The 25,432-nt window shown below is 38.6% G+C and overlaps 2 protein-coding genes across 6 annotated transcripts in view; one reads left to right on the top strand and one right to left on the bottom strand.

The window, feature by feature from the left end:
- Window positions 1-139: 139 nt before the first annotated feature.
- LOC129748655 (protein GUCD1) lies at window positions 140-1,556 on the top strand. Its single transcript, XM_055743327.1, has 6 exons — window positions 140-297; window positions 353-527; window positions 601-724; window positions 778-965; window positions 1,080-1,186; window positions 1,259-1,556. Exons 1-6 carry the CDS (start codon window positions 291-293, stop codon window positions 1,351-1,353), a joined length of 696 nt encoding a protein of 231 aa, XP_055599302.1. The 5' UTR covers window positions 140-290; the 3' UTR covers window positions 1,354-1,556.
- LOC129748653 (protein strawberry notch) overlaps window positions 1,428-25,432 on the bottom strand; it is a 52,093-nt gene continuing 28,088 nt past the window's right edge. For 2 of the 5 annotated variants that reach the window (XM_055743321.1, XM_055743324.1), the window contains 11 exons: window positions 24,319-24,525; window positions 23,918-24,076; window positions 6,594-6,814; window positions 6,017-6,104; window positions 5,155-5,947; window positions 4,943-5,096; window positions 4,595-4,875; window positions 3,116-4,530; window positions 2,906-3,044; window positions 2,327-2,687; window positions 1,428-2,258 (listed from right to left, as the gene is read on the bottom strand). In XM_055743321.1, coding sequence (XP_055599296.1) covers window positions 2,013-2,258; window positions 2,327-2,687; window positions 2,906-3,044; window positions 3,116-4,530; window positions 4,595-4,875; window positions 4,943-5,096; window positions 5,155-5,947; window positions 6,017-6,104; window positions 6,594-6,814; window positions 23,918-24,076; window positions 24,319-24,525 — 4,064 coding nt within the window. In that variant the 3' untranslated portion in view covers window positions 1,428-2,012. Of the gene's footprint in view, window positions 2,259-2,326; window positions 2,688-2,905; window positions 3,045-3,115; window positions 4,531-4,594; window positions 4,876-4,942; window positions 5,097-5,154; window positions 5,948-6,016; window positions 6,105-6,593; window positions 6,815-23,917; window positions 24,077-24,314; window positions 24,526-25,432 lie in introns of those variants that run through there. The other 3 variants (XM_055743322.1, XM_055743326.1, XM_055743323.1) reach the window with 3 other exon arrangements.

Below are 25,432 nucleotides of genomic sequence, written 5' to 3'. Positions count from 1 at the left end.
TTATCATTTGTTTATAAGAAATAAACCAAACTTAAGTTTTCATGCAATACGATTTCAATGATTACCGAAAAAACAGGGTAAACATTGAGCTTTGGCTTTATTTTGAGTTATTCAGAACTCGAATTTGAGTATATTAGTGTTGGCGTTAGTTTATATCTATGAGCTCGCAGATTATAGAAGAATGAAATCATTGCAGTATCTGCTGATAAGATTTTTTAATCGTCGTAACTGTATTCTCATCCTGAAGGAATCCGATTGATAAGTTAAACAATAAATCTCTTTGTATCAAGATGAACGGTAAAACTTAATTGATATTCTATAGATTTGATAACCTGATTGATTTTTTTTCTAGATACTGTAAGAGAATCGCTTCCGGAGTTCATCGATCATCAGTTGGTTCACTTCCGGCAGCGCTATGATTGGGATTGTGGACTATCGTGCATAGTGATGCTCTTGGGACGCCACGAAAAGCTTAATTTTTTGGAAAACTTCAAGGATATTTGCCATAAAGGAGGATTTGGTGAGAGGTTTGTGCTCTACTTTTCTTGAAAACTACCCAAGGTTAATGAATGTATAAATATGATTAATACATCTCAACAGCACATGGACTATTGACTTGTGCTACATTCTCAGGGATTTTGACATCAAGCATAAGTTCTTAACGAAGGTCTTCGGTGCCAATCCATCTCACGTGGGAAAAGAATATTATAAGTGTTTTAACGCGGTACTGTACAATTGGTATTGACTTAATAAGCATATTAATGTTTTATTTTACAGGATGAAACTAGGGTGAACAAGAAATTTCAGCAAGCTTCGCTCAACGACATTCCGATAGAAGTTAAGTCAATCAGCAACATCGAGTTGATAAAACATTTGGCATTTAATGGCAATGTAATATTGCTTACCAATGCTTCTCTCCTCTACTGCGATCTATGCAAGGCCAATAAGTTATCGATTGAGTTAAGGTAAGAAATCTACACTGGGTATGAAGCACAAGATTGGCTACCCCTTGCTCTTATCTATTTGTCTGTATTGTTCTATAAATGTTAAGCCTGAGTTTTTAATCTATTATCTTTCAGATCATGCCTTGGATTGAAACCAACATACATGGGTCATTACATAGTATTATGTGGATACGATATGAGAATAGAAAAGTTTTTATACAGAAATCCCGCTTTTAAAGACAGTGAGTACATAAATAACATACAGTCAAAATCGGAAATTGATGAGACAGATCAAAATTGAAATTATATTTCAGAAATTTGTTACATGTCATTTGAAGCAGTTGAACGCGCTCGAAAAGCTTGCGGAACTGACGAAGATGTAATCCTTATCTATGACAAACGCGTGTGATATTAGAAACAATGGTAGCTATTTTTCAATATAAAGGATTTCGAAGCATTTTTCTCTGCAACAAACACTGCAAATAGAGCATTCAGTCACAATTAGTTTATTTCTAATGTTTACATTCTACTAGTCCTGTTAATTAGGATCTACTATTTTATTTTGTACATCTTACTTTGTTAAAATAAAAAAAAAAGTTTGACTTAAAACCAGCCATAGTTTTTTGTTATGTATTCAACAAGAAAATATTTCTGTGATTGAATTTGTACAAACTGTTTTCTTTTCAATTGAAACAAAACGGAAGCTTTGTCAATCATTATTTCATCGTTAGACGAGAATATTGAAATGGATATTGATTTCACACAATAATTTCACACTTATCCACACGCTTTCATGCGCTCCACTAGACCTTGTTTATGCAATAAAACTGATTTTTATACGTTCAAATTTTATAGGAAACTGCAGTCAAAAATTACATTATTTTTCCCGTGCAATAGTTGCAATTCACTGAACATAAGTCTGCTTGTCGTTAATGGAATCTTAGCCTTAGAGTTTGGTTTCACATTGTTTTTTTGTTTTAATAAACACTATCGACTGAACTTAACTTACTATCACGTGTGGTTAAGCGTAATCCGCAAAGGCGGTGGCCTAAACTCACTTTCACAATTTTACTTTTCTAAAAACGACTGCTCCTCAACCTTTTCTGCATCGCTGCTCAGATCCTTGATTAAGTGATCAACACAGTTCTTTGGTATAAGCGTACCGACAATTTTTATGCCTTCCTTCGTTTTCAACCGAATAACCTGCATTCGGTTTTGATTGCCAATTCGAGCCGCTAAGCTACTTTCTACCCTCGACCAGACAGCCAATACTGATCCCGAAAGTACAAAATACGTGCGCCTCCGTAAACCGATCTGTAATGCAATTAAAGGGGTGCATGAAAATTTGTGCGAATGATCGTAAAAAACTTTAGCTTTACTACCTCACAGTCTTGTCCCATCGAAACATAGCGACAAACACCTTTCCAGTAGCTATGTGCGCAGGTATTCACCGACGCATCGTATTGCTGTGTCCAATGAGTTTCTGCCTCATCACTCAACACCTTCTTGTACTTTTTTTCTAACTCGTCCAATGATTCTTGCTTGAATTGAAGCCCCGTATTAGGTTTATAGATCTGGTACATCATTTCCTTGCGGTTTTTTGTATCATTCTTTCTTTTATTATTGCTGGTGTTTCCTTTGCTGCAGTCTTCAAATTCAATCGCTAATACGACTGCAAACTTTCCATTCCGAGCATGTCGTGAAATATAGAATCCTTCTTTTTCACCAGCTAGATCAGCCCACCTAGATTGTAGAAAAAATAGATGTTTGACATATTAGAAAAAAGCTAGTTTTTTTAAGAATATTCTCAAAGGTGTAAAAAGCGAGAACGTTAGTTAAGTTTATGGAAGTTTTATGGGGTTCAAAATCCTATTTTTTAATAATGCCATAAAATTGGAAGTGAAACTCTTGTTTTTGCAGTCAATTATGAAATCGAAAGATAGAAACTGGTTTATGCTTACTTGTCTATAGCTTCCTGCCAGATCATTCCTCGTTCCACCTGAACGGTATGCAGTTCTGTTGGTGCAACCCCTGTCGCGTGTTTTCTAATAAACTTTGTTATTTTAGTTCTCGTAACATTTTCTCCAGCTGCTCCCAAATCTATAAAATTAAACAGAAATTACATCAGTGTTCAATTTTCGTTTATAAAGTTTTAGTCTCTTGAAACCAACCCAAGATTCCTAAATCGAAGCGGCCACGTTTCTTCGCTTGCTCAATGATAGCTGTGAGAGTATCGGTGAAATATTTGAAAAGTCTGTTCTGCAACTCTACTGGCATGCCCAAAATACGGTTAAGGAACTTAGATATATTGTTATAGTCTTTATCAAGACTGAGAACTCCCGGCATTTGCTCGCTGTTGACGATGATCCCCACACCGACAAGCGCTCCAGCTATGTCTTTGAAAAAGTCTCCCTTGTAATCGCTCGGTGGGGGAACCAAAGGTTGTTCATATCCCATGATAGTTTTCATTACGGATTCTAAAGCCGATCGACCGTATTTATTGTCAATGTTGAATTGTGATAAATCTCTGGTCTCCGTTGCTCGACGGTCTCCATGAGTCAACGCACCCAAAGATTCCAATCTTTTAGCAACTGTAGAAGCGAACCTTCGTTCTCCGGCAAGATCTGATATAAGGAACATGTATTCGGGAGCGTTGACCTGATTTGATCGATGGGTTCGCCCAAACTGTTGCACAGCTCTATCTGCAGACCATGGCAATTCAAGTGTTATATGAACTCGACGTCTTTGATTACGAACTCTTCGATCACTCTGTAGTGAAATACCACTGGATGCCGCTTCTGATATAATAGCAACATCTTTTTCGCCATCCATAAAGCGTTTCTTTTCCGTTATGTTCAACGTTTCCAGCGGAACGTCGGATTCGGATCTAGATTCATATTGTATAGAGCCATCGTCGTTTTGAACGACTCGACCTTTACGGCCAGTCATCTCGGCAACATTTTCGGGTCCACCAAGTTCGTCAATCAACTGATCGAGAGTATTTGGTGGTAAACTGTTTCCGAGTTTTTCAATTTTTGCCATCAATTCATCCTTCATTTGACATGCCCGTTCAATTGCGTCTTTCGGTGGAGGCCCCAGCTGTATAGAAACCCCGTTACTGGCTTGGAAAACCACGGGTTTGGTATCTGTTTGCTTTTTAGATAGATGAGCCTGAATTTTATCTTGAGTTGACACCGGTTTCTTCTTGGGACTTTTGGCCTTTTTAGGTTTAGCTTTAGCTGTTTTACCGACCCAAGGATCATCATCGCTATCTGATCCAGAATAGAATGGATTATGGTCACTGCTACGGTCACTATCAGAGTCCTGGTTACTATCACTGTCAGCATCCGAATTATTAGAATCGCTATTGGGCCCAGGAGAATTTAAACGTGACTTTTTAAGATTTGACGAAGTTTCGCCCTGATTCTTGCGTTTTAGATCCGTACTAACCGATGGTTTGGAATCAATACTTTCTAAAATTGTTTCAAGCTGCGTTTTCCTAGGGACGTCTAATCCCAATAACCTATTAATTCGACTTCTATCAGGAGCGGGAAAATGTTTTTCGACCAATGACTGGAAAACACCTCTAAATTAGAAAAAAAAAAGAATTTAAATTATCTTGTTATGCGATTGATTAGGTTTACACATACTTAGCAGTGGAAACAAAATCAGACAATTCCCCATCATCTCGTTCAAGTTGCTCTAATGTACGGGCTTCACCAGTCGACTGTAAGCCAATTACCACACATTTGCCGAATTTAATAGCATCTCGTGCCACTTTTACTGCATGATTTACTTTCGAAGCTATACATAGATATTTGAAGAACCGTTGATGAGCAGACCAAAACTGACCCCACATTGTTTTTTTCATCCTGTTCTCAGCATCTATCAGTTCAGCAGCTTCGGTAAATTTCTGCATGGCCAGCACCCACTGTTGAAAATAGTATAAAAAAAATCCAATCAGTACTGAAAGCCAACCTTGGTAGGCAGACAATTACCAATTCAACCGACTCATCATAAACCTGCTTGAACTCCCTCGTCAATGGAACTTCTTCGATCTTAAAAGTCACACCGTGGAAACTAAGTTGACGAGCGATGTACATTCCGCGTAACTTCATATCCATTGCTACAATTTCCATTGCACCCACTCCCCTGAAATTCGTCAAAAATAAAATGAGGGTACATCAAGTGAATAAATTTCATTACGTACCGTTTTTCCACAGCTGTTATAAATTCCATGAAAGAGGGAAATGGTGTACCTTGTCCCCACAATCCTAATCGAACCATATATGCCATATTCCGTGGTTCAGAGGCCCCAGTAGCTGACGCATAAACAACACGCGCTTTTGGTAGTTTATTCTGTAGTTCAAGCGCCGTTAAACCAGTCTTCGTTGGTTTGCTAGAACCAACAGGGCAAAGATTTTTGGCTTTGTGACATTCGTCGAAAACAATAACTCCATCAAAGCCTTCGCCACACCATTGTAGTAGCTGCTTGAGGCGTGTTTTATATTTGCTTTCCGAACTCTGCGATTCACCAATCAATGCGGAGTATGTTCCGAAGATGACGCCTTTTTTAATGTTATTATTTATTGATGAATTTATTTTGGCGTATTTTAGTTTATTGAGAGCGTGAACCTCGATTCTGGAAGCCCCAATATCGCGTAAATCACGTTCAGCGTCGTAGCGTAGATCATTAGAAACCGAAATCCAAATTGCTTTCTTTCGACCTTTGAGATAATTTTCGTAAATAATACCTGCTATGGTGCGACCTTTTCCCACACCAGCTCCATCTCCCACTAAGAACCCGGCTCGAGATCCTCCTGACAGCAGATGATCATGAGCCTGACTAGCATAGGTAATCGATTCCAGCTGCAGAGCGCTGAGTTGGCCACTGTTGATAGTTTCTGGTGGGATGGATAGTTTGTAGTATACGTCCGGTGGTTCTACGGATGATAACGAAGCTGTCTCTACTACAGCATCGGGATGTTTTTTACCAACTTTAGCTTTAAACAAATGGAAAGAGAGCGAGAGACATTACTTTGCAATGATCCAGTCTGGTTTTATGATCTTACATTTCGCTGGCCAATAGTCTGCGTATGTTTCTGCGACTCCCATCTCTTCCTCCTCGCCTTCTTCTTCTTCGGGCGCTTGGTTGAGTTGCTGTTTAGGAAGGCGTGGACACAATCAGTTGTGAATCGTTTTGTTTGATAAATAATAATAAAAAAAAACTAAAATAATAACGTTATTCTGATAACACAAAAAAAAATACAACAACAAACATGTTTTGAAAAATTAAGTAAACAAACATATTTGCATTTAATTTAGAATGAGAAATCCCAGAAACATGAAAGATTAATTGTATGGAGTTGAATTTTGTTTCTGGGATTTTCATCCTTTTGAGATGATTCATCCCTAATATACATCAAAAAATAAATAATTGGGCTAATAAACGTAGCCCGTTTAACCTTTGAAATTCTTTCAAAATTTGAAGGGGAAGGTTTGATTATCTTTTTGTTTTTGAAAGTATTCCAATTCCGTAAAATAGTTGTTCAACTTAGAGAAAAAAAAAGTTGTTCAACACCAAACAGGTACCAAGCTAAGTTTACAACTTATTTAAACTGAACATAATGAAATAAAATCATAACATACGTAGTTGAATGGCGTAGTTAACGGCTGCTGCGGTTGTACCTTACTGACATCAGCCATCCATATTTGGGAGAGTAGATTTGTTGGTATGCCGCTGGTGAGATAGTGAGGATTTGCCGTCACCAGTGCCTTCAAGTGTTCTAGCATGATCTGGTTGCTAGTCATCTGGTTCAGGTTGTTGGCTGATGCGTTTCCACCAAAACCGAGAGATGCAGCCATACCCACTAGTCGTGTGTTGAAAAAAGAAAAGAAAAAATGTATGCGTTATTGACTGAGTTAGTACATAAAAGACAAAAATACCAAATGAACTTCTGATAAATGAAACTGAAGGAAATGAAACTGACGATAGAAATCCACAATCTTAACATACCTACTGAACAAACTAATCAATAATATTCCGTGCATATGTTATTTCTAGGAGAATAGTGGCCGGCACGCATACAATTGAGATTGCCTTAAGCAGATTTGGTCAGCTTCGAATTCGATGGTATGTACATATAACAGCGGGCCACTTATGTTGCCCGAATGTTTGAATCATCAATTGACAACTGCAACATTAATTAGGGAATGGCTGGTAAGAGCAATCGCCACCAGGATATCCCCGCTAATGAAGGTGGTATAATATTGGGAGGCACATAAGTGGGTGGGCCATTGCTTTTCAAATCGAACGATGCCTTTCCGTGAATCTGAGCTGCTGGGGGCCCAATTTATGTAAACGAGTAAATAAGACGAACGTCTTCAGCCAAACACATAAATTGAATGAATTATGCATTTAGCTAGAAATGATTCGCTGTACAGAAATTACAATTAAACTGTCAATAACCTTTGATATTTTATCGATATAATCGAAAAAAAAAAACAGAAAATCCTAAGGTAGATACCAACTTTGGCATGGAGTTATAAATTGGTAAGGGTTCGACCTAAACAAATCGAACGCCTTTGGACACATTAAGACACTACAATACAATTTGAATCACACGGCAACCAGGCACGAAGCGAGAAAACTAATAGGATTACAAAATAAAAAATTTAGTTGCCAACTTCTTCACCTTTTTTTTAAATTAGGGGAGATGAGGGCATAACGAGCACCCGAGGCATAATGAGAAGTCCATTTTTCTACATAAGTACGTATTTTCTTAAACAAATTTTCATGAGGACTTGTTTCGTACTACCTATAGTATTAATTTTTCACCAAAAAAGAAATATCCTTTTCATATTTACAGAAATATTAAATAATAACCAGCTAGGTTCTCAAGTGACGAAAATATTATAATTTTTGAGCACCACCAAATAAGCTTTTATGACCTTTAAATCATCTTGATCTGAAATGTATGCACTGCAACATGATCTACACATTGTTTCTAAATTTTCAACATCATAAAATTTTTGATTTTTCACTTTAATCAATTGTAAAACACGTTTTTACTTTAATTTGTTCACTAGAGGCGAACAGAGCACTTTCAATGAAGGCATATTAAGCATTTTCTGCCGGAGAATCTAGCAGCGAATTCAACTCGATGAAGTCAACTGAATAATAGAGCTACAGCTTAACTTGTATCGTCTGACGATTTGGCTTATTGGTTAGATGTCAGAGAGGTAATCAGTAGACTCGAGTTCGATTCCTGTCCGAGGGGATTTTTTCTTTGCACATACATGATTGATTTTTTTATTGTTACTGTTGTGGTGTTTTCTTCCAGGAGAAACAACTCCGCAGTAATTCTGGCGAATAACTAAAAGCTATAAAATTCCTTTTATTAATACTTTTCATTACATACAGTTAGTTGTTCATCTTACTTTTAGTCTCTCTGTTCAGTCCGAAAAAACACCAAACTGATTTCTCCTAGCTACGCCTGAATCCTACATTACAAATTTTCTATTTAACTTCAATTGTTTTCAGATTATTTCCACAACTTACGGTAAGTATATACAATTTTTATTAATTCTTTGAAACTTTCAGGATCTTCAGTTTTCGACCTCTGGTAACCCTATTCTACGGTAAGTAATGTGTGGTAAGTATTTGTCAACAAACTCAATCTGATGGCTGTAATTTATTTACTTACAGGTTGCCGAACTGTTCCTAACAAATCTCTTCCACTTTATCGACAACAATCTCGGTAATTTCCTTCAAAACTCTCTAAATTCTTCCGTACTTTCTCAACATCAACTTTCTGCTTTCATAAATCCAACATGTCAGCGCCCATGCAACGATTCGATCCTACACGCTCAGATGCATACACCCATTTGATTTACACGCTGCTAACTCCGTTTCCGAATCTGGGTTATCTTGTAGAGTTACTCACTTTTGGGAAACTGGCAGAACATCCCCCCACCCGTAAGCCCCAACTATCCACGGTTTTCTTCGTTGGGCTTACTACTAGGCATCTCTAGCACTGCCAGTTTTGACACGGGTCTCGTCTTCTCTCCTTTGCTGGTTTTCACTGCTGCTGATCGTACACGGCCATCACTTCCCAGGAACACTTTTGAAACCACTCCTCGTTCACGCTTGTTATCCTCCAAGGCAAATACCAGATCTCCCGGTTGCATTTGTCGAACATCGTTGAACCACTTTGGCCGTTTGTTCAGCTTTGGTAGATATTCAGCTTGCCAACGATTCCAAATACCGTCTGCTAACTGTTGGGCCCGAACATATTTACTCCTGAGAGCTTCAGCGACTTCTATTGGATTCCTAGGCGGCAAACATTCTGCTGACATCCCTTTCAGGAAATGGTTAGGTGTTAAAGCTTCTGGGTCTTCTTTCACATTCGTAGACACATACGTTAGTGGCCTCGAATTAATTAAGTCCTCCACTTCAACCAAGGCTGTGTTCAAAATCTCATCCGTGAGCCTTCCACCGTCTGTTAATGTATTTAACGCTACCTTCACCGACCTCACCATACGCTCCCACACGCCACCCATATGGGGTGCTGAAGGCGGGTTGAACACCCAGCGAGTTCTAGCACTTGTAAATGTATCGGCACACCCTTCATTGATCCGGCGAATTTGCAGCGCGAGTTCTCGGCTAGCTCCGACAAAATTGGTTCCGTTATCAGAAAAAATTTCGATCGGACTTCTTCTCCTCCTGACGAATCTTCTTACTGCCATCTTGCACGACTCTGTTGTTAAATTGTACGCGACTTCCAGATGAACAGCTCGTGTTGTCATGCACGTGAACAGTGCCACCCATCTCTTTTCCCGTCGCCGCCCAATTGATACCTCCAACGGTCCGAAATAATCCAACCCTACGTACGAAAAGGCCTCAGCTCCAACTGCCATCCGTTGTTTCGGTAATGGAGACATCCTGGGTATTTGCGGCTTAGCCTTTTGTATTCTACACCACTGGCATTCACTTATAACTTTGTCCACTACTGCTCTCAAGTTATTGATAAAAAACCGTTGCCGAACTTCGTTCACTACCGTTTCCCTACTAGCATGCCCAGATTTTCGATGGAACTCGTCTACAAGCCTCTTAGTCACGAGGTGGTTCTTCGGCAATATGATCGGGAATCTCGAATCAAATGAAGCATACTCTGCTCTTTCCGTTCTACCTTCCATTCGTACCACTCCAAACTCATCCAAAAAGGGTGACTTGTCAAACAACAAACTCGATCGTTCCAGTTTCAACTCTCTCCCATCTTGCTGTTTCAACAACGTCGCCACTTCATCTGCGTATTCTTCGCGCTGTGCCAAGCGCCAAAGACAATTTTCTGCTGCAAAATATTCTTCTTGACGCAGTGGAACATAGTGCCCTGGTTTCAGCTTCAGTTGGTTATTAGTTCTCTCTGCTTCAGTACGAAGTGATTCGATCGGTAGATTTTGCGCACAGCGCTTGCAGTTTGACATGTAGCGAAGAACTGTAGCTACCATTCGAACTAGAACCGTCCACTTAGATACATTCCCAATCCGCATCGATAGTCCGTCCGAAACTACGACATTTTGAAATAACACGCTTGCTCTTAATTCTTCCTGGAATTCTTCCACCTCCTGCGTTTGAAGGGGCCAATGCTGCTCTGCGAAATACAAGAACTGTGGACCACGGAACCAGCGGCTGTCAGAGTGGATCTCGGTAGACTTGCTCCACTTTGTCAAATCGTCTGCCGCGTTATCCTTCGTGGGCACCCATCGCCAGTCTTCAGGGTTTGATACTTCAAGAATCTGCCCAACCCGATGAGCAACAAACTCCTTGTACTTTCTACGCTCTGATCTTATCCACGAGAACACCGCCTTCGAATCCGTCCAAAATACAGTTTTATAGATAGGAAACGAATGATTAATTTTTATGGATTTCGCTAACTGAGCTCCTAACGTTGCGGATTGTAACTCCTTCCGAGGTATGGACAAATACTGCAACGGGGCTACCTTCGCCTTTGCCTCAATGAAAGAACAGTGCACTCCTTTCTCATCCGAAAACCTGAAGTAGGCAACGCTACCATAAGCATCCTCTCCCGCATCTACGAAGATGTGCAACTGCACCGAACTATACGCCGCCGAGCTTGCGGTCCCAAGGTAGCAGCGTGGTACTTCAACAGCTTCTGCCAAGGATAAAATACTCGTCCACCTCACCCAAACGTCGTACTGTGCCTGCAGCAGCTTCTCATCCCAGCCAATACCACTGCGCCAAACGTCTTGCATCAAAATACGTCCGTGTATCAAGAGAGGTGCTAAAAACTGCTTTGGGTCAAACATACTCATGATGCACTTCAGTGCTATTCTTTTAGTAGGCCAAGCTCCTTCTTGCAAATATGGCTGAAGATCTTCTCGCAGGTTCATTGAGAATACGAAAACGTCGTTTTGAGAATTCCATCGTACCCCTAGCACTCGTTCAACCTCTGTTGTCTTATTGACCTCAACAATTCTCGTTTGTTCCGCAGAAATTTCTCCAAGTGACTTCAATACTTCTTGAGAGTTACTGACCCAGTTCCTTATTTCAAAACCTCCTGCAGCATGTATTTCCCTTACCTCAGACGCTCGTTTTATCGCTTCTTCTTCAGTATCAGCACTGTCAAAGTAATCGTCTACGAAATGCTTCTTCATTATTGCCTGTGATGCCTCCGAGTATTTCTCCGCATGTTCTAGGCCGTTCAAATTCTTCACGTATTGCGATGTACACGGAGAGCAACTGGCTCCAAATATTACCACGTCCATGACGTAAATTTGAGGTTCACCTTTGCTATTTGATCCGAAGAGAAATCGTTGTGCTTGTCGATCCTGCGAGCGTATTCTGATCTGGTGAAACATTTCCCGAATGTCACCGCCGAACGCCACCTTACGTTCTCGGAAGCAGTTGATAACGGAGGGTAGCGACGAGATCATATCAGGCCCTTTCAACAGTCTATCATTCAATGAAACACCCTGTACTTTCGCTGCAGCATCCCAAACAATTCGCACCTTTCCTGGTTTGTTAGGATTTAAGACGTAGTTTATTGGCAAATACCAGGCCTTTCCTGGCTCTGTGTCCTTTATCTCTTGTTCAGTTATACGATGTGCGTAGCCTTTGTCCACGTATTCTTGCAGTTGTTTAGCGATATTCTCACTTATGCCTGAGCTACGGTCCATTCTAACCTGTAAACTCTTCCATCGCTTAACTGCCATTGGAAAGCTGTCAGGAAACACTACGTCATCTTCAGCCCACAACAATCCAGTCTCAAATCGATTACCTATTCGTTTCGTTGTTCTCTCCAAGATTTCTCGCGCTCGTTTATCTTCCTTCGATTCGAGGTTTACCGGGGATATTCCTACAGCTTCAAGTTGGAAAAACTCTTTCAGGGCATTATTCATTTCTTGATCAGGTTTACAGCATGCGTCACACTCACAATGATGAAGTCCTATGAACTGTACACTAGCTACTGCACCATCGCGTGGTCCGTAAATCGTCCATCCGAGCTTACATCGGATTGCTACAGGTTCTCCGGCTTCCCCAATTCTCGACTCCAGAGGTGCGATCAAGTGAATGTTATTAATTCCGATTAACAGCTTCGGAGCCGCAGCTGTGTAGTTTGGAAGCTCTATCTTCTGTAGATAGTCGAAACGTTCCTTTAATTCGTCAGAGTCCAATCCTTGAACCGGTAAATTCAGTTTAGCAACCGTTCTCACGTCTGCCAAAGTAGATTGACAACTTTGTTGCTGGTCCGATATGCACAGCGTAAACTTTACCGAATCGCTTTCGGTTTGGCTGATTCCGTTCGTCCACTTCATTTTGAGAGGTTCATGTACTCCATCAGCTTCCAGAAGTCGTGCTAGCTCTGTATCAATCAGTGTTACCGATGAGCCTTCGTCAATAAGTGCTAACGTCTCTAGCTGCTTGCCATTGTTGTACAGCATCACTGGAACTATCCGAAACATCACAGACTGATCGCACTGTCGATGGCTATTGCAACTAGCAACCACGTGCTGAGGTCCAGTTGGTTCCCAATGCAGCAGAGGATGATGATTTTGCTCACACCTGTTTATACCGCAGCGTCGTTTCGACCAACATCTATTCGCGCCATGGCTGTACAAACACAGCGGACACAAGTTAAGGGTTTGTACTCTTTTCCAACGATCCTCCAAACTCATCGTTCTAAGCTCATCACATTGCTTTCCAAAATGACCTGGTTTGCCACAAACTGCACAGTTTCTGTCAGGTTTGGGCCTTTCTGTTGAAGCCATGTTATTTTCATTCAACCTCTCTCTGGTCGGATCATCAAGCATCTTCCTTTGAATATGGTGGCAGCAGCATTCCTGCACTTCACCATCCGCTACGTGTACGAAACCTTTGACTGCTGAAGAGTTTTCACGCCGTTTTCCCTTGCTTGCCTCTTCAAGGCGTGCTCCTTCGTACGACACTTCAAGAGCTTTGTCCGCCAGATTTTCCATGAAAACGCTGAATGTCTCCAAATTAACCTTTGACTGCTGACGCTTGAAGTCCACCCATTGCATAGCGTAACAAGACGGAAGCTTTTGTATTAATTGCTGCATCAGAATCGGGTTACTTAGATGATCATTCAACTTCGACACTCGCAAGTGTTGGGTCAACTCATCCACCGCGTTCCCAAAATCGATCACTGATTTCAAATCTTCTGAACTGGGACCAGGAAGCTGTTGTACTCGATTAGCAAGCAAAGTTGATAGAACTTCTGGGTTTCCAAACTGTTTCCGCAACCTCTCGATCACAGCTGGTACGTTTTCTGGTTCAAGAAGCCTATTCCGCACCGTCTCTAAAGCTTTCCCTTGTAATGCCTCCTGTAGTCTTACCAAATTCTCGTCATTGTTGAAGCCGCACGACCGATTAGCTTGTTCGTAGGCGCTTATGAATGCCGGCCACTCCTGCGGTCGTCCTGAGAATTTGGGTAAGGTCCTAGGGTACACTTGCCGTGCTGCTATCTGTGAGCGTGTTGGTCCTTCAGGTTCTCTACGAGTCGACCGTTCACGTCTCGCACTTCTATATGCTCGAAAAACTGAGTTTTCTTCATCAGAAGAGATACATTGAGCTGGCGTAGAAGCTGGTAGGTTCCTGTTTCCTGCTAGTGGCCTAGATGAGTCATTACGTAAAACGCCGGTTCTCATTCTCGCTTCAGAATCCTTCCTCGCAATCACAAGCGTTCTTTGATCGCTGCATCTCGTCGACTTGATGTGTACTGCACTCGCTGCTTTCAGACACTTCTCTCGCTCTGATGGTTCAGTCTGCCAGTTTTTCACCTTGTCACGAAAATCGCACCCGTCATCACTAGAACTCTCCTCATGTTCCGAAGAAGAACTATCTTCTGCTAAAGTTTCCAGCTTACGCCTCTGACGACTCTCTTCTTCATCCCGCTCTATGGCTTCAAGTTCAAGCTGTAGCAGCTTCCGCTGGGTTTCTTCTTTACGCTTCCTTCTCATGGTTGCTTCATTCAACTCGGCTAACGATTTCTTCGCCGAATCACGCACTGAGGCTCTCGAGCTCACGCTGCCACTCTTCCTTGAGCGAATGTCACTTCCACTGATGTCACTCCGCGTAAACCCTTTGTCGGACCCTTTACCGCTTTGAAACGTACCCTTTGACTTTCTTATAGTACCTAGATTTCTAGCTTCTTCCTCTTCTACTTCACATATTCTATTCCTGTCTTTCTTAGAAACTTGTACATGCTTTGGCTTACCGATCAGGTTTTCTTTGCTACCTTTACCCTTCGCTGCTCGATGCGGTTGTTTGCGTATCTTGGACTGACCTGCCGATCCTTGCTTTTCCCGAATCGATGGTCCCACACTGCAGCATTTCTCGCAGAACCATAACGCATTCTCAACCGTGTCATCAACATTCACACATGCAAAGTGGAACCATTCCTTGCATTCACCACATCGCACGCTTGCGTCGTAGTCTTCTCCATTATCGCAACAGGGATATTTGTAGCCGCTTTCCGCCATCGTCGAGGATAAAACTTTTAGCTTGTTGTGGTGTTTTCTTCCAGGAGAAACAACTCCGCAGTAATTCTGGCGAATAACTAAAAGCTATAAAATTCCTTTTATTAATACTTTTCATTACATACAGTTAGTTGTTCATCTTACTTTTAGTCTCTCTGTTCAGTCCGAAAAAACACCAAACTGATTTCTCCTAGCTACGCCTGAATCCTACATTACAAATTTTCTATTTAACTTCAATTGTTTTCAGATTATTTCCACAACTTACGGTAAGTATATACAATTTTTATTAATTCTTTGAAACTTTCAGGATCTTCAGTTTTCGACCTCTGGTAACCCTATTCTACGGTAAGTAATGTGTGGTAAGTATTTGTCAACAAACTCAATCTGATGGCTGTAATTTATTTACTTACAGGTTGCCGAACTGTTCCTAACAAATCTCTTCCACTTTATCGACAACAATCTCGGTAATTTCCTTCAAAACTCTCTAAATTCTTCCGTACTTTCTCAACATCAACTTTCTGCTTTCATAAATCCAACATGTCAGCGCCCATGCAACGATTCGATCCTACACGCTCAGATGCATACACCCATTTGATTTACACGCTGCTAACTCCGTTTCCGAATCTGGGTTATCTTGTAGAGTTACTCACTTTTGGGAAACTGGCAGAACAGTTACATTATACGGCTAATAGCATCAAAGCATCATCCGTCAAACAAAACACCAGAAACATAATGTATGAACATGTGTTAATTCTTTGAATTCTACAAACAGACCTAGATTATTTTGTTTTTGCTTTGTTTGATGAATCTACGCCTCACCGTTTAGTGCAATCATGATCATAAATGTTAAATGAGGAGGAAAAAAATTACCTCCACCAGGAATCGAACTCGAGCCTACTGATTATCTCTCCGACATCTAACCAATAGGCCAAATCGTCAGACGATACAAGTTGAGCTGTAGCTCTATTACTCAATTGACTTCATCGAGTCGAATTCGCTGCTAGATTCCCCGGCAGAAATTGCTCATTATGCCTTCATTAATGGTGCTCATACTGCCTCGGGGGGTTTCTCATTATGCCTCTACAGTGACTGGTTTTCAGCTTTCGGCAAAATTTTTTGAAATGCATTTTTAAACGTTTTTATCTACTTTTTCAAGTTTCATCCAATTAGACAATAGACTATTTGAGTGTCGGAACACGAAACAATGATGTAATTCACATATTACAGCTGTTCTCTATGGTTAAATAAGCATTTTCATTAAGGTGCCCATTATGCCCTCATCTCCCCTGATCATTATTCTTCGAAATTATCGACGTTTTTCGGTGAGTTATTATTAAAACAGATTTCGAAAAATATCCTTTATTTCAACAACTGTACAAGAGAAGTTCAGATACACGCGCTTGTACCGCTCAAAGGTGATTTTTATCCGTTCGCGTATCGAAAAATCTAAAACTTGTCTATAATTTTGATAATTCAAATCACACAAAACCAACGGAAAAATTGAAAAAAAAAATTCAAACGTGTTTTATACGATTTTGAAAATCCAATTTTTTTGTTGGAAAAAGTGGTGATTTTGACAACTTTTCCAAAAAAAATTATTAACATACATATATTAATTTGTTTTGGAAAAAAATTAGTACGTTTTCAAGCCGTTTTTTTTGGCTGTTTCATCTTGTAAAGAAAAATAATTTGTTTATATCCAAAGTGGTTGTTTTGGAAAGCGAACAAAAACAGTTGCTGGTGAATTGGCAACAAAACACAGACTTTCGACAATCTAGTAAGGTACACCGGGGTAAGTGTGGACGCGGGGTAAGTGTGGACGATGGCTATAAAAACAATACTGTGCACTATTTTTTCAAACTTTTGATGCAGAATGTTCAATTTACTTGTAATCTATCCAATAACTGTGAAAAAGATACGATTCAGCCAATAACGGTTGTTTACAGCGACTTTTTCGGAATTTTCTATTTTCAACTACGATGTCGAGTTGATGTGCATCTTTTTCAATTGCAAATTTCTCCTAAACTAGCTGGCTCTCGATGAAAAACTCTACATTGAAACAATCCTTACATTCCAAACAACCAGTTAGGAAAAGAAACAGCGGTTAAAAATTAAGAAAAAAGAGTTTATTTACAAAAAACTAAAATTTTGCCTCCAACCCCTACCTGGGGTAAGTGTGGACGGCTTTAAAAAGACTTGATGTTTACACATTTTTTCAATTTTCTGTCCTTCATCCTTTATGAGTTGTATTATTTAGCTATATTAAGCATTCGGATCATGAAAATTTGAGTAAAGTACTTATTTGTTCTGTGTTTTTGATGAAATCGGATCTCGTGTGTTGTAACGTAAATTACACACTATAATTATAGTATCATGAACTTTTTTCAAAATTTTGGACGGTTCGAGCAATAAAGTAACGTATTCAACCAAGAAAACACAAATTTTTTGAAAATTTCCTGAGAAATCAAAGGGAAAATCTACCGTCCACACTTACCCCATAAAGCGGGGTAAGTGAAGACACCAGCCGTCCATAACGATTTGCGTGATAACTTTTTTCGCTTTGCTTCTATCGAGCTCATCTCTTCAGCTTTTGTAAAAAACATGTTCTGCATCACATTGAACGTCAATTTATCAAAATTGCTCCACTGCTGATTTTTTTATGATTTTTTAAAGTTGAACTATACGAAAACCCGTCCACACTTACCCCGGTGTACCTTACATCACTTTTCCTTGTCGGAAGTCTTTCGGAAGTCGGAAGTCTTTCGGAAGTCGGAAGTCCGAACTTCCGAAGTAAAATTTAGTGCTGGCGCTATTATACCTACCTATTTAAACCACCGGGGATCCAATGACCCCTAACACTTTTCCGCTAAAACTCTCTAGTTTCGCAATCAATTTTAACTAAATTTTAGTTGCGTAAAGCTTGTAACGTGACTCAAACATGATTCTCAAACAATACTCAGCTACCATCATTTATTTTTAAGTTATTCAAAGTCTAAAATAAAGAATTCGAAAAAACATTCTTTAGGAAAAAGGTTGTAAGTCAGTTATTAAAGTGCTAGAAAAAAAATCTTTTAGTGCTTGAGAAAGCTGAAGTTAGAAGCAATATGTTGCACATAAACAAAAATTCTTTAGATCATGACCACAAAAAATGTATAAAAGTGCTGTAAAACCGTTCTTTTCAATTTATCAACCACCAAAGCTGTTCCAGTCACAATTAAAATTTGTAGAAAAGTGAAGTGGTCGTGATTTGGGACATTTTGGTATCTTTAGCTCTATAAAACACAAAGCACAGAATTTTTGACAGCTATTCAAAAGTTTTTATCAATATGTATTTTTTGAGAATTCTAACACCTAAATTCGGCTTTACTCTGGATTTTCGGATTTAACAGAAGATAGGCAATAAAACTATATGCACAAGAAAGGAAATTTCATTCCGGTTCTAGTGGCGTAGTTGCATTGGCGGTGCAATGCATAACAAAAATGTGATAAATATTTTTCTGAAAGTAAATCCAGAAATTTTGCGCTTTTTTCCTTTTTTGGGTACCTATCACTGTGACCAGTTAGTTGATCTATTATTATAATAAATAATTTTGCGCTTATGCTTGTGTGTTTTTTGGTTCCTTCCAAGCTTCGTGTGCGAAATGCAACCCCCTGGCAACTTGACAGTTAAGTCGAGTTTGCTGTGCCGTCTTCAAAATTGTAGATGTCGCACTAGTCGCGTTTGTTTACATGCATCCTGGGTCGTCCTTAGCAGCGGCAACGTTCATTTTCCATTGAAACCACTTTATTTTGTTTCGGCATTCTTGGATGCAATTCAACTGACGAAATACCATTTTAAAAGGGCACATAATCAAAAGTGATGCAAAAAAGAAAAATGAATAACTTTATGACTAAATTTTAAAATAGTTGTCAATGAAATTAGTAATTTTATTTCAATCTATTTGTGTTCCATTCTCGGTTCCAACTTAATAAAATTTCTGTTTATAGCAAAAATTACAAAATGACCATCTTTCATCCGAATCCGTTCTGTTTTTGTAACAAGGCGTCACCAGCTAGAGTTGAGTTTCTTTCGTTAAACATAACGCGGTTTGAAATAGTTCCGCTATTTCCTTAAGTTTATTACGGTAAAATTTTATCCAGCTGAATGTTATGAAATATTAGTTTAACAAATATGTTGAGATAGTAAACACTGAGAATGAAAGCGGAAACGTGTTGAGGTGATAGCTTTGCATTTGCACAAGTGACTTACAGATAAAATTTCGGCAAGTTCGTAGCATCAAATGTGAAGATTGCAGAAATGAACTTTTCAATAGTTTTATTGGCAGATAAGAAGTTAATATTGCGGTTACTGGGAAAATTTCTAATCGCGCGACGGTAGCCTTCCGTGCGGTAGGCTAGCCGGAGCAGTAAACACAGTTAAAAAATTCACTCTTACTCACTAATTTCATTGAAAAGTTAAGAAGTAAATTCTTGAATCAATCTTCAAATCATTATTTTGCAAGAGAGGACAAAACTTGAAGTCATCGGAATGAAATATTATTATTCTTAGTATTCATTGAGATTGAATTAATTACGAGCGTTAAAATCCCAGACAAAACAAAAAACAATCTACATTATTGAAAACACATTTTTCCATAGCCTGAGAATTAACGAATTTGGCATGACGAAGATTTTTGATGCGATAAATGCGTCTTTGATACTTTATATGCTGGTCGAATTCAATTATGTTGTCGTTAAAATGTAACAAATCGTATATGAGAAGTTAAAAAAAGGAGTTGTGTACGGTGAATAATCTATTATAGGAAATAATACCATTCGCATCGCAAAAAATTGGACTGCACACTCATAACTGCGAAATTTGTGCGATCTGTCAAATCAGTATAAAATCTGACGGTTTTCTACACGCTAACCGCTATTCAGTTAAACTTTATACGGATAACTCCGACTGCAAAACATTGCACGAAATCCAACATTCCATGAATGATCGCTACCGTGTCGTCGAACTCTAAACTTATTTAAACAACTACAGGTTTTCATTTTTTTTTTCGTGAATTTGTCCGTTGATTGACCCCATTGCAAACAGGTTTTTTTATTATTCATTTTTCCGTGATTTTAACCGCTGATTGACCAAGCTCAAGGCAAACACAATTTTTTGTTTTATAAACAATAGATAATCCGATAATAATATTTAGTATACATGTTTGTTTGACAACTTTTTATTAAATCATCTTTCAATGTTTTCCGCTTGTTCATCCGATTTAATTTCGTAGAACAATGCTCATTTTTTTGTTGAATACTGTAATTTTTTTTACAGTGGTACCCTACGGGAGCCCAAATCAGCTATCGCAGAAATAGAAAAAAAGAGTGGATCAGCAATACCAATGTGTTAAAGGTGTGCAGAATAACACATTGGCGGTTGGAGGTAAAAATTGTAAAACAAAATCATCAAACTATAAACTTAGCATACTATTCTGATATCATAATGAATCGAACTCTGACACGGGTTTCAAATAATGCACGGGATGTTTTTAGAGGATTAGCCGAACATATTTTGGATCAAGCTGCTTAAGTTAACCATCGAAACTTGTTGTTGAAATTATGTGTTGATTTTTATTTGAAGTTTCGGATGGAGTCCTTCGCTAAGCAACATAATGATTCTAAAAAATCTATTCGAAAAAAAACTAACAAAGTAAATATTGTTTAGAGATGAATAAAATGTTGTTTTTAAAATTTACTATGCAATAAACCAATTACAAAGATTTTTGAATTAAAATTTGCTTGTGTATTTCATAAATAAAAGCCATTTGAAACGCTGACTTTTTTGACCATATTATCGTGTTTTTCTTTAAACATCAACTCCTTTTCCGCTTAATAGGTGATTTCTAATCATTGTTTTTAAAAACTTTTTTTTCAATAAAAAATATATTTTTGAAACCATAATTTGTCGAACATTTCATTATCCACCCTTTCGATATGTTTGTTGAGTGAAAATTAGATTTTGACAGAACCAGAGAACCAGAAAAACTGGCACACGCGATTAGTTTGGGAAACGTCAAGTTGCCAGGGGGTTGGCGAAATGGCTTTAAGACAGTGGTTTTCAAACTTTTTTCACTCACCGCCCCTTTTTGCAAAATCTTCAAGCTCAACGCCCCCCTGGGCAAATTTTCAGAAAATCTATTAAAAAATGAAAATCTGGATCGTTTAAAAACCATTAGCTTTTGGCTTGATGTTGTTGTAAGGCTTAATGCAAAACTCAAATTTATATGAGGCCCTCAGAGCCAAAAGGGTAAGGGGTATTAAAGATGGTCGATTTTGATTTAATAATGTCGAACGATTCTTAAATTTCAATCTATATTTCATGATTTTTCAAATTTTTAGAATTTAATTTACATGATATTTTGTCCGAAAGAGAAATGCTTTTTTTGGAAAATATATGGAAAATGACCAAACATAACAAATTAAAGGCGTATTTTCTCAAAATCTGCTTTTATATTCTTATACTAAGGTTGCCAGAATTTTCCCAGCACGTACCCGAGCCGGACAAATTCGCGTTATTTTATCTTAAAACCTGGTAAAATCCGGGCGTTGGATTTCAAAATTGTCGACCAAAAACCCGGGTAATGTCAAAACCCAGGAATTTCAATACAAAATATAAAGAGAAAACGTGAAAAAATATTTCCGTTATAATTTATCAGCAATTTTCAATCTTATTTTAGGCATTCAAAAATTGTTTTCATGATTATTTCCATAAAATTTGCTCAAAAAGTTTCTTTTTGGACGCATAATTAAGTATTTTTACAACACAATTTGTTTTGAAAAATGAAGTGAATAATTCTGGGCAAAATCCGGGCTTTTTTCAATGAAATCCGGGCAACCGGGCCGGACCGGACTTTTGTCGAATTTTCGTTAAATATCCGGACAAACCCGGATAAAACCGAGCAGTTTGGCAACCTTTATTTATACCCTTTTGGCTGCAAAGGCTTCATATTGCTTTAAACCTCCAGTAAACACTTAATTCTATGTAAAGTTTCCTGGACACTTATTAAAACTGATAAATTAGTTTGATATCTAATCATATATCTGAAATTTTGATGAACAAAATTTTTTATTCACCATTAATTTGCATTAGTGTTGAAGACCTAATTGCATTATTGAATACAAACTAAATACTGTCAAGCCGGTAAAATAACGTAAGAATAGTATTACTTTTTGATATCTGAATTTGAGTCCTGTTCACAGTTATGCAGCATTCATGGGTCTCAAAGTTTAAATTAGATTCTCATAACTAAATCCAGGCGATGTAAGTAATAACCGTAAAGATTAAAAGTTTATCCATGGAAAATGGCACAATTGATTTTTTGTGAAAATGTGAACTACGACCTCACCGCCCCCTTGAGCACTTCCAACGCCCCCCAAATTTCAACATTGAGCTCACCGCCCCCCTGGAAGCTCTCAACGCCCCCAAGGGGGCGGTAGGGACCACTTTGAAAACCACTGCTTTAAGATATTACCACCCACTGCACCCGCCTACCAAGCAGGAACTTGTGCTGACTTTTCAAAATTCAGAAATCACTTCACAAAATCCAGTGCAAAGTCGAATTTAGTTGCTAGAATAGTCTCCGAAAAAGTAAAGTAAAAAAAAAGTAAAAAGTTCGAAAAAAAACAACTAAATTTGAATAGTCGTCAAAAATGTTTCGTGTTTTATATAGGAAGCTAAAGATGCCAAAATGTCACTAATTACGTCAACTTTACAATTCACTTTTAATTTTTTTTATCACTGGAACAGCATTGGCGGTTGATTCATTGAAAAATCTTCTAACTTCAGCTTTCTCTAGCACTAAGTGAATTTTTTCCGAGCAAAAACTGACTCACAGCCTTTTTCCCGAACCCTCTTTTTCGGATTTTTTCTTAGACTTTGAATAACTTTAAAATAAGTGATTGTAGCTGAATATTATCTGAGAATCACAAGCTTTCCGAAGGGGAACCGAGAGTTTTAGCGGAAAAAAGTGTTAGGGGTCATTTGACCCCCGACGGTATAAATAGGTATATCACATACGTTTTTTGAAATCTAGAAAAATATTATAATGAAAAAATACGTGCATTTTGAAAATTAAAATAGTCATTAAGAAAAATTTGCGAAAACACAGTTTTAATAAGAGTTATAGTCAATTGAAGTTTAAAAAATGTCATTTGACCCCCTCCGGTACGTTTAGAGTTAATGTGGTACTCGATTTGGTTGAAAGGTCACTATTTTACATAATAATCAGTGCTAGTAACTATCATCTATTACTAGTATATTCTGCTGTTCTTACTACTCGCACGCCCAACTCACAGAACGATTATCATGCATTAACTCCTCGCCCTAAAATATTTTGTGCAAATGAACTATTGCTTCTTTTCATTCACATTCGATAGAACTGAATGAGCTTTTAGTGTTTGTTTTCTGTCACGACCTCGTGCAACAAATGGAGCGTGTATAGCGAATCACGAAAAAAAAATCTATACTATAGGCATGCAAAATTAACAAAAAGTTCTTTTTTTAATGCTTTCTTTTCAGTTTTGAAAAATAAATTTTTTTCAAACGGTTATGCAGTAAAGTGAGTTTGTTTTTTTTTCGAGATCTTTTCTGAGAGTCACTGAGTTGGAATAAGTATTGCCATTTAAATTAAAAAAAAAAGTTTGAACCATTGATTAATTTATCAGGAAACTTTATTTCATGCAGTTTGATTTAAGAAAGATGGAGAAAAATGAAAGTTTAAAAACTCTAAATTATAAAATTCACCAAAAAAGTTTGTAAAAAAAAGTTTGAAGTAAGAGATAAGAAATCAAGTTTATTGACACGAGAAAATAGAGTAAATTAAGTCTTACCACAACGATGAAAAACAAATGAACATAAAACTTTTCTTTAAGATAAATAAAATAAAAATTTATCTTTTTAAAATAGGTACACTTACTTTGTGCCAGTAGTGTGACTATACTAGGAGGATAGTAGCTTCCCAGTCCCCCCAAGATGCTGGTGGCACCCGGTGGGATTGAGGAGGAAGGCGATACATTATGTTTCACCAGGCTACCAGAACCACTGCCACTGGCAACGACATTACCATCGCCCAAGGCTGACACAGAACCAAAAGATCAAGTTCATAGTCGAACGCATGTGTGCCAAGATGATTTACCAAACACAAAATGAAGAAACCCGGTGCATGTTACAATAGCGAGAAGGCACAAAATAGATGTAAATGGATAGAAAGAAGCCTGTTATTAAAATTCAACATTCTGTATTCACATTTGTTAGCCTTTGAGTCCGTGTTCCAGCAGAACGCATACTAAACGGCTTGTGAACGATTACAATACTCACCACTGCCGCTAGCACTGGGCTGTTTCGTAATGGTAGGCTGTTTGATCATTTCGTAGCCGCCGGTGGTGACCGATTTCGTGACTAGACCACTGGGTATCTTACCGGTTGATTTCGATGACACATTTGATGCCGCCGCCATACCACTCAAGTTTGGTACAGTTGTATTGTTCTTAAGCTTGGCAACCGTAGCCAGATCTTTTCCACCACCTGTGAAAAAAAAAGATTTGAATAAAACAAGTTTTAAAATTGATTTTTAACTATAATCCGCTTAATTTTAGTGAGACTAACACAAAAAAAGGAAACGGCTAGCGCTGGTCTAGTGGATAGGCTGGTGCGAGTCTGGTAACCCAAGCGTGCTGGGTTCGATTCCCGGTATCGGCAAGAAAATTTTTGGGTTTGAATCCCAAGTTGACGATAGGTAAGATGTGTGTTTCATTGTACAAATAACTGTATGTAAAAAAAATATTTCAGAAGGAATGCATCTGGGGTTAACCTGAAGAGACTATTGCAAGCGGAGGCGATTGCCAACCATTGTAGGTCTCTGTTTTACCAGTTTCCGAGGGTTTCGGACTTGCATTCAAAATAATCGAATGTAGTTTAAACTGCCGTTTACGTAGGCGATTCAACAACCGCTACAAAATTCAAACAACTCTTAAACGGTAGATCGTTTATTGCAATCGACGACGGGTTTAAGTGAAACAAAAGCTAAATTGCGCGCCTTGGATATTACAGACCAATTGATTATTTTTTATTCTCCGCTTTGTGCGGATGTTCGGTCATCCAGAGAAGTGACTACATTTCTTGATTATCTACAGGATACGCCTTTGAACGGAGGGATGCAAATTTGGTGTGGCGCGAGAACACTCAAAACTGTTGCGACTGATATTTTGTGCGAACAGTCTCTAAAGATTGCATGCCTTCCCTCAACGAACCATCGGCCGTGGAAGCCCTAGAAGTAATTATGAGCCGGAAACCAGCAAAATTTTGCTGGTTTTTGTCCCGCTGACTTTCCAGCAAAATTTCTAGCAATATGAATTGTTGGAAAAATCAGCAAACATAAATGCTGGTTTCCAGCAATTCAAATTGCTGGAAATCAGCAATCCAGATTGCTGGA

Source organism: Uranotaenia lowii, chromosome 2 (genome assembly GCF_029784155.1).
Source record: "Uranotaenia lowii strain MFRU-FL chromosome 2, ASM2978415v1, whole genome shotgun sequence".
NCBI lineage: Eukaryota > Metazoa > Arthropoda > Insecta > Diptera > Culicidae > Uranotaenia > Uranotaenia lowii.
The sequence above is the reverse complement of the archived record's forward strand: the minus strand, read 5'-3'. Positions and strand labels throughout refer to the sequence as shown.

What these genes read in the sequence shown, in the direction of transcription:
- LOC129748655 (XM_055743327.1), top strand. An exon ending in AAAGGAGGATTTGGTGAGAG is followed by an intron (nt 528 to 600) that starts GTTTGTGCTCTA and finishes ACATCTCAACAG; the next exon opens with CACATGGACTATTGACTTGT. An exon ending in AAGTTATCGATTGAGTTAAG is followed by an intron (nt 966 to 1,079) that starts GTAAGAAATCTA and finishes ATTATCTTTCAG; the next exon opens with ATCATGCCTTGGATTGAAAC.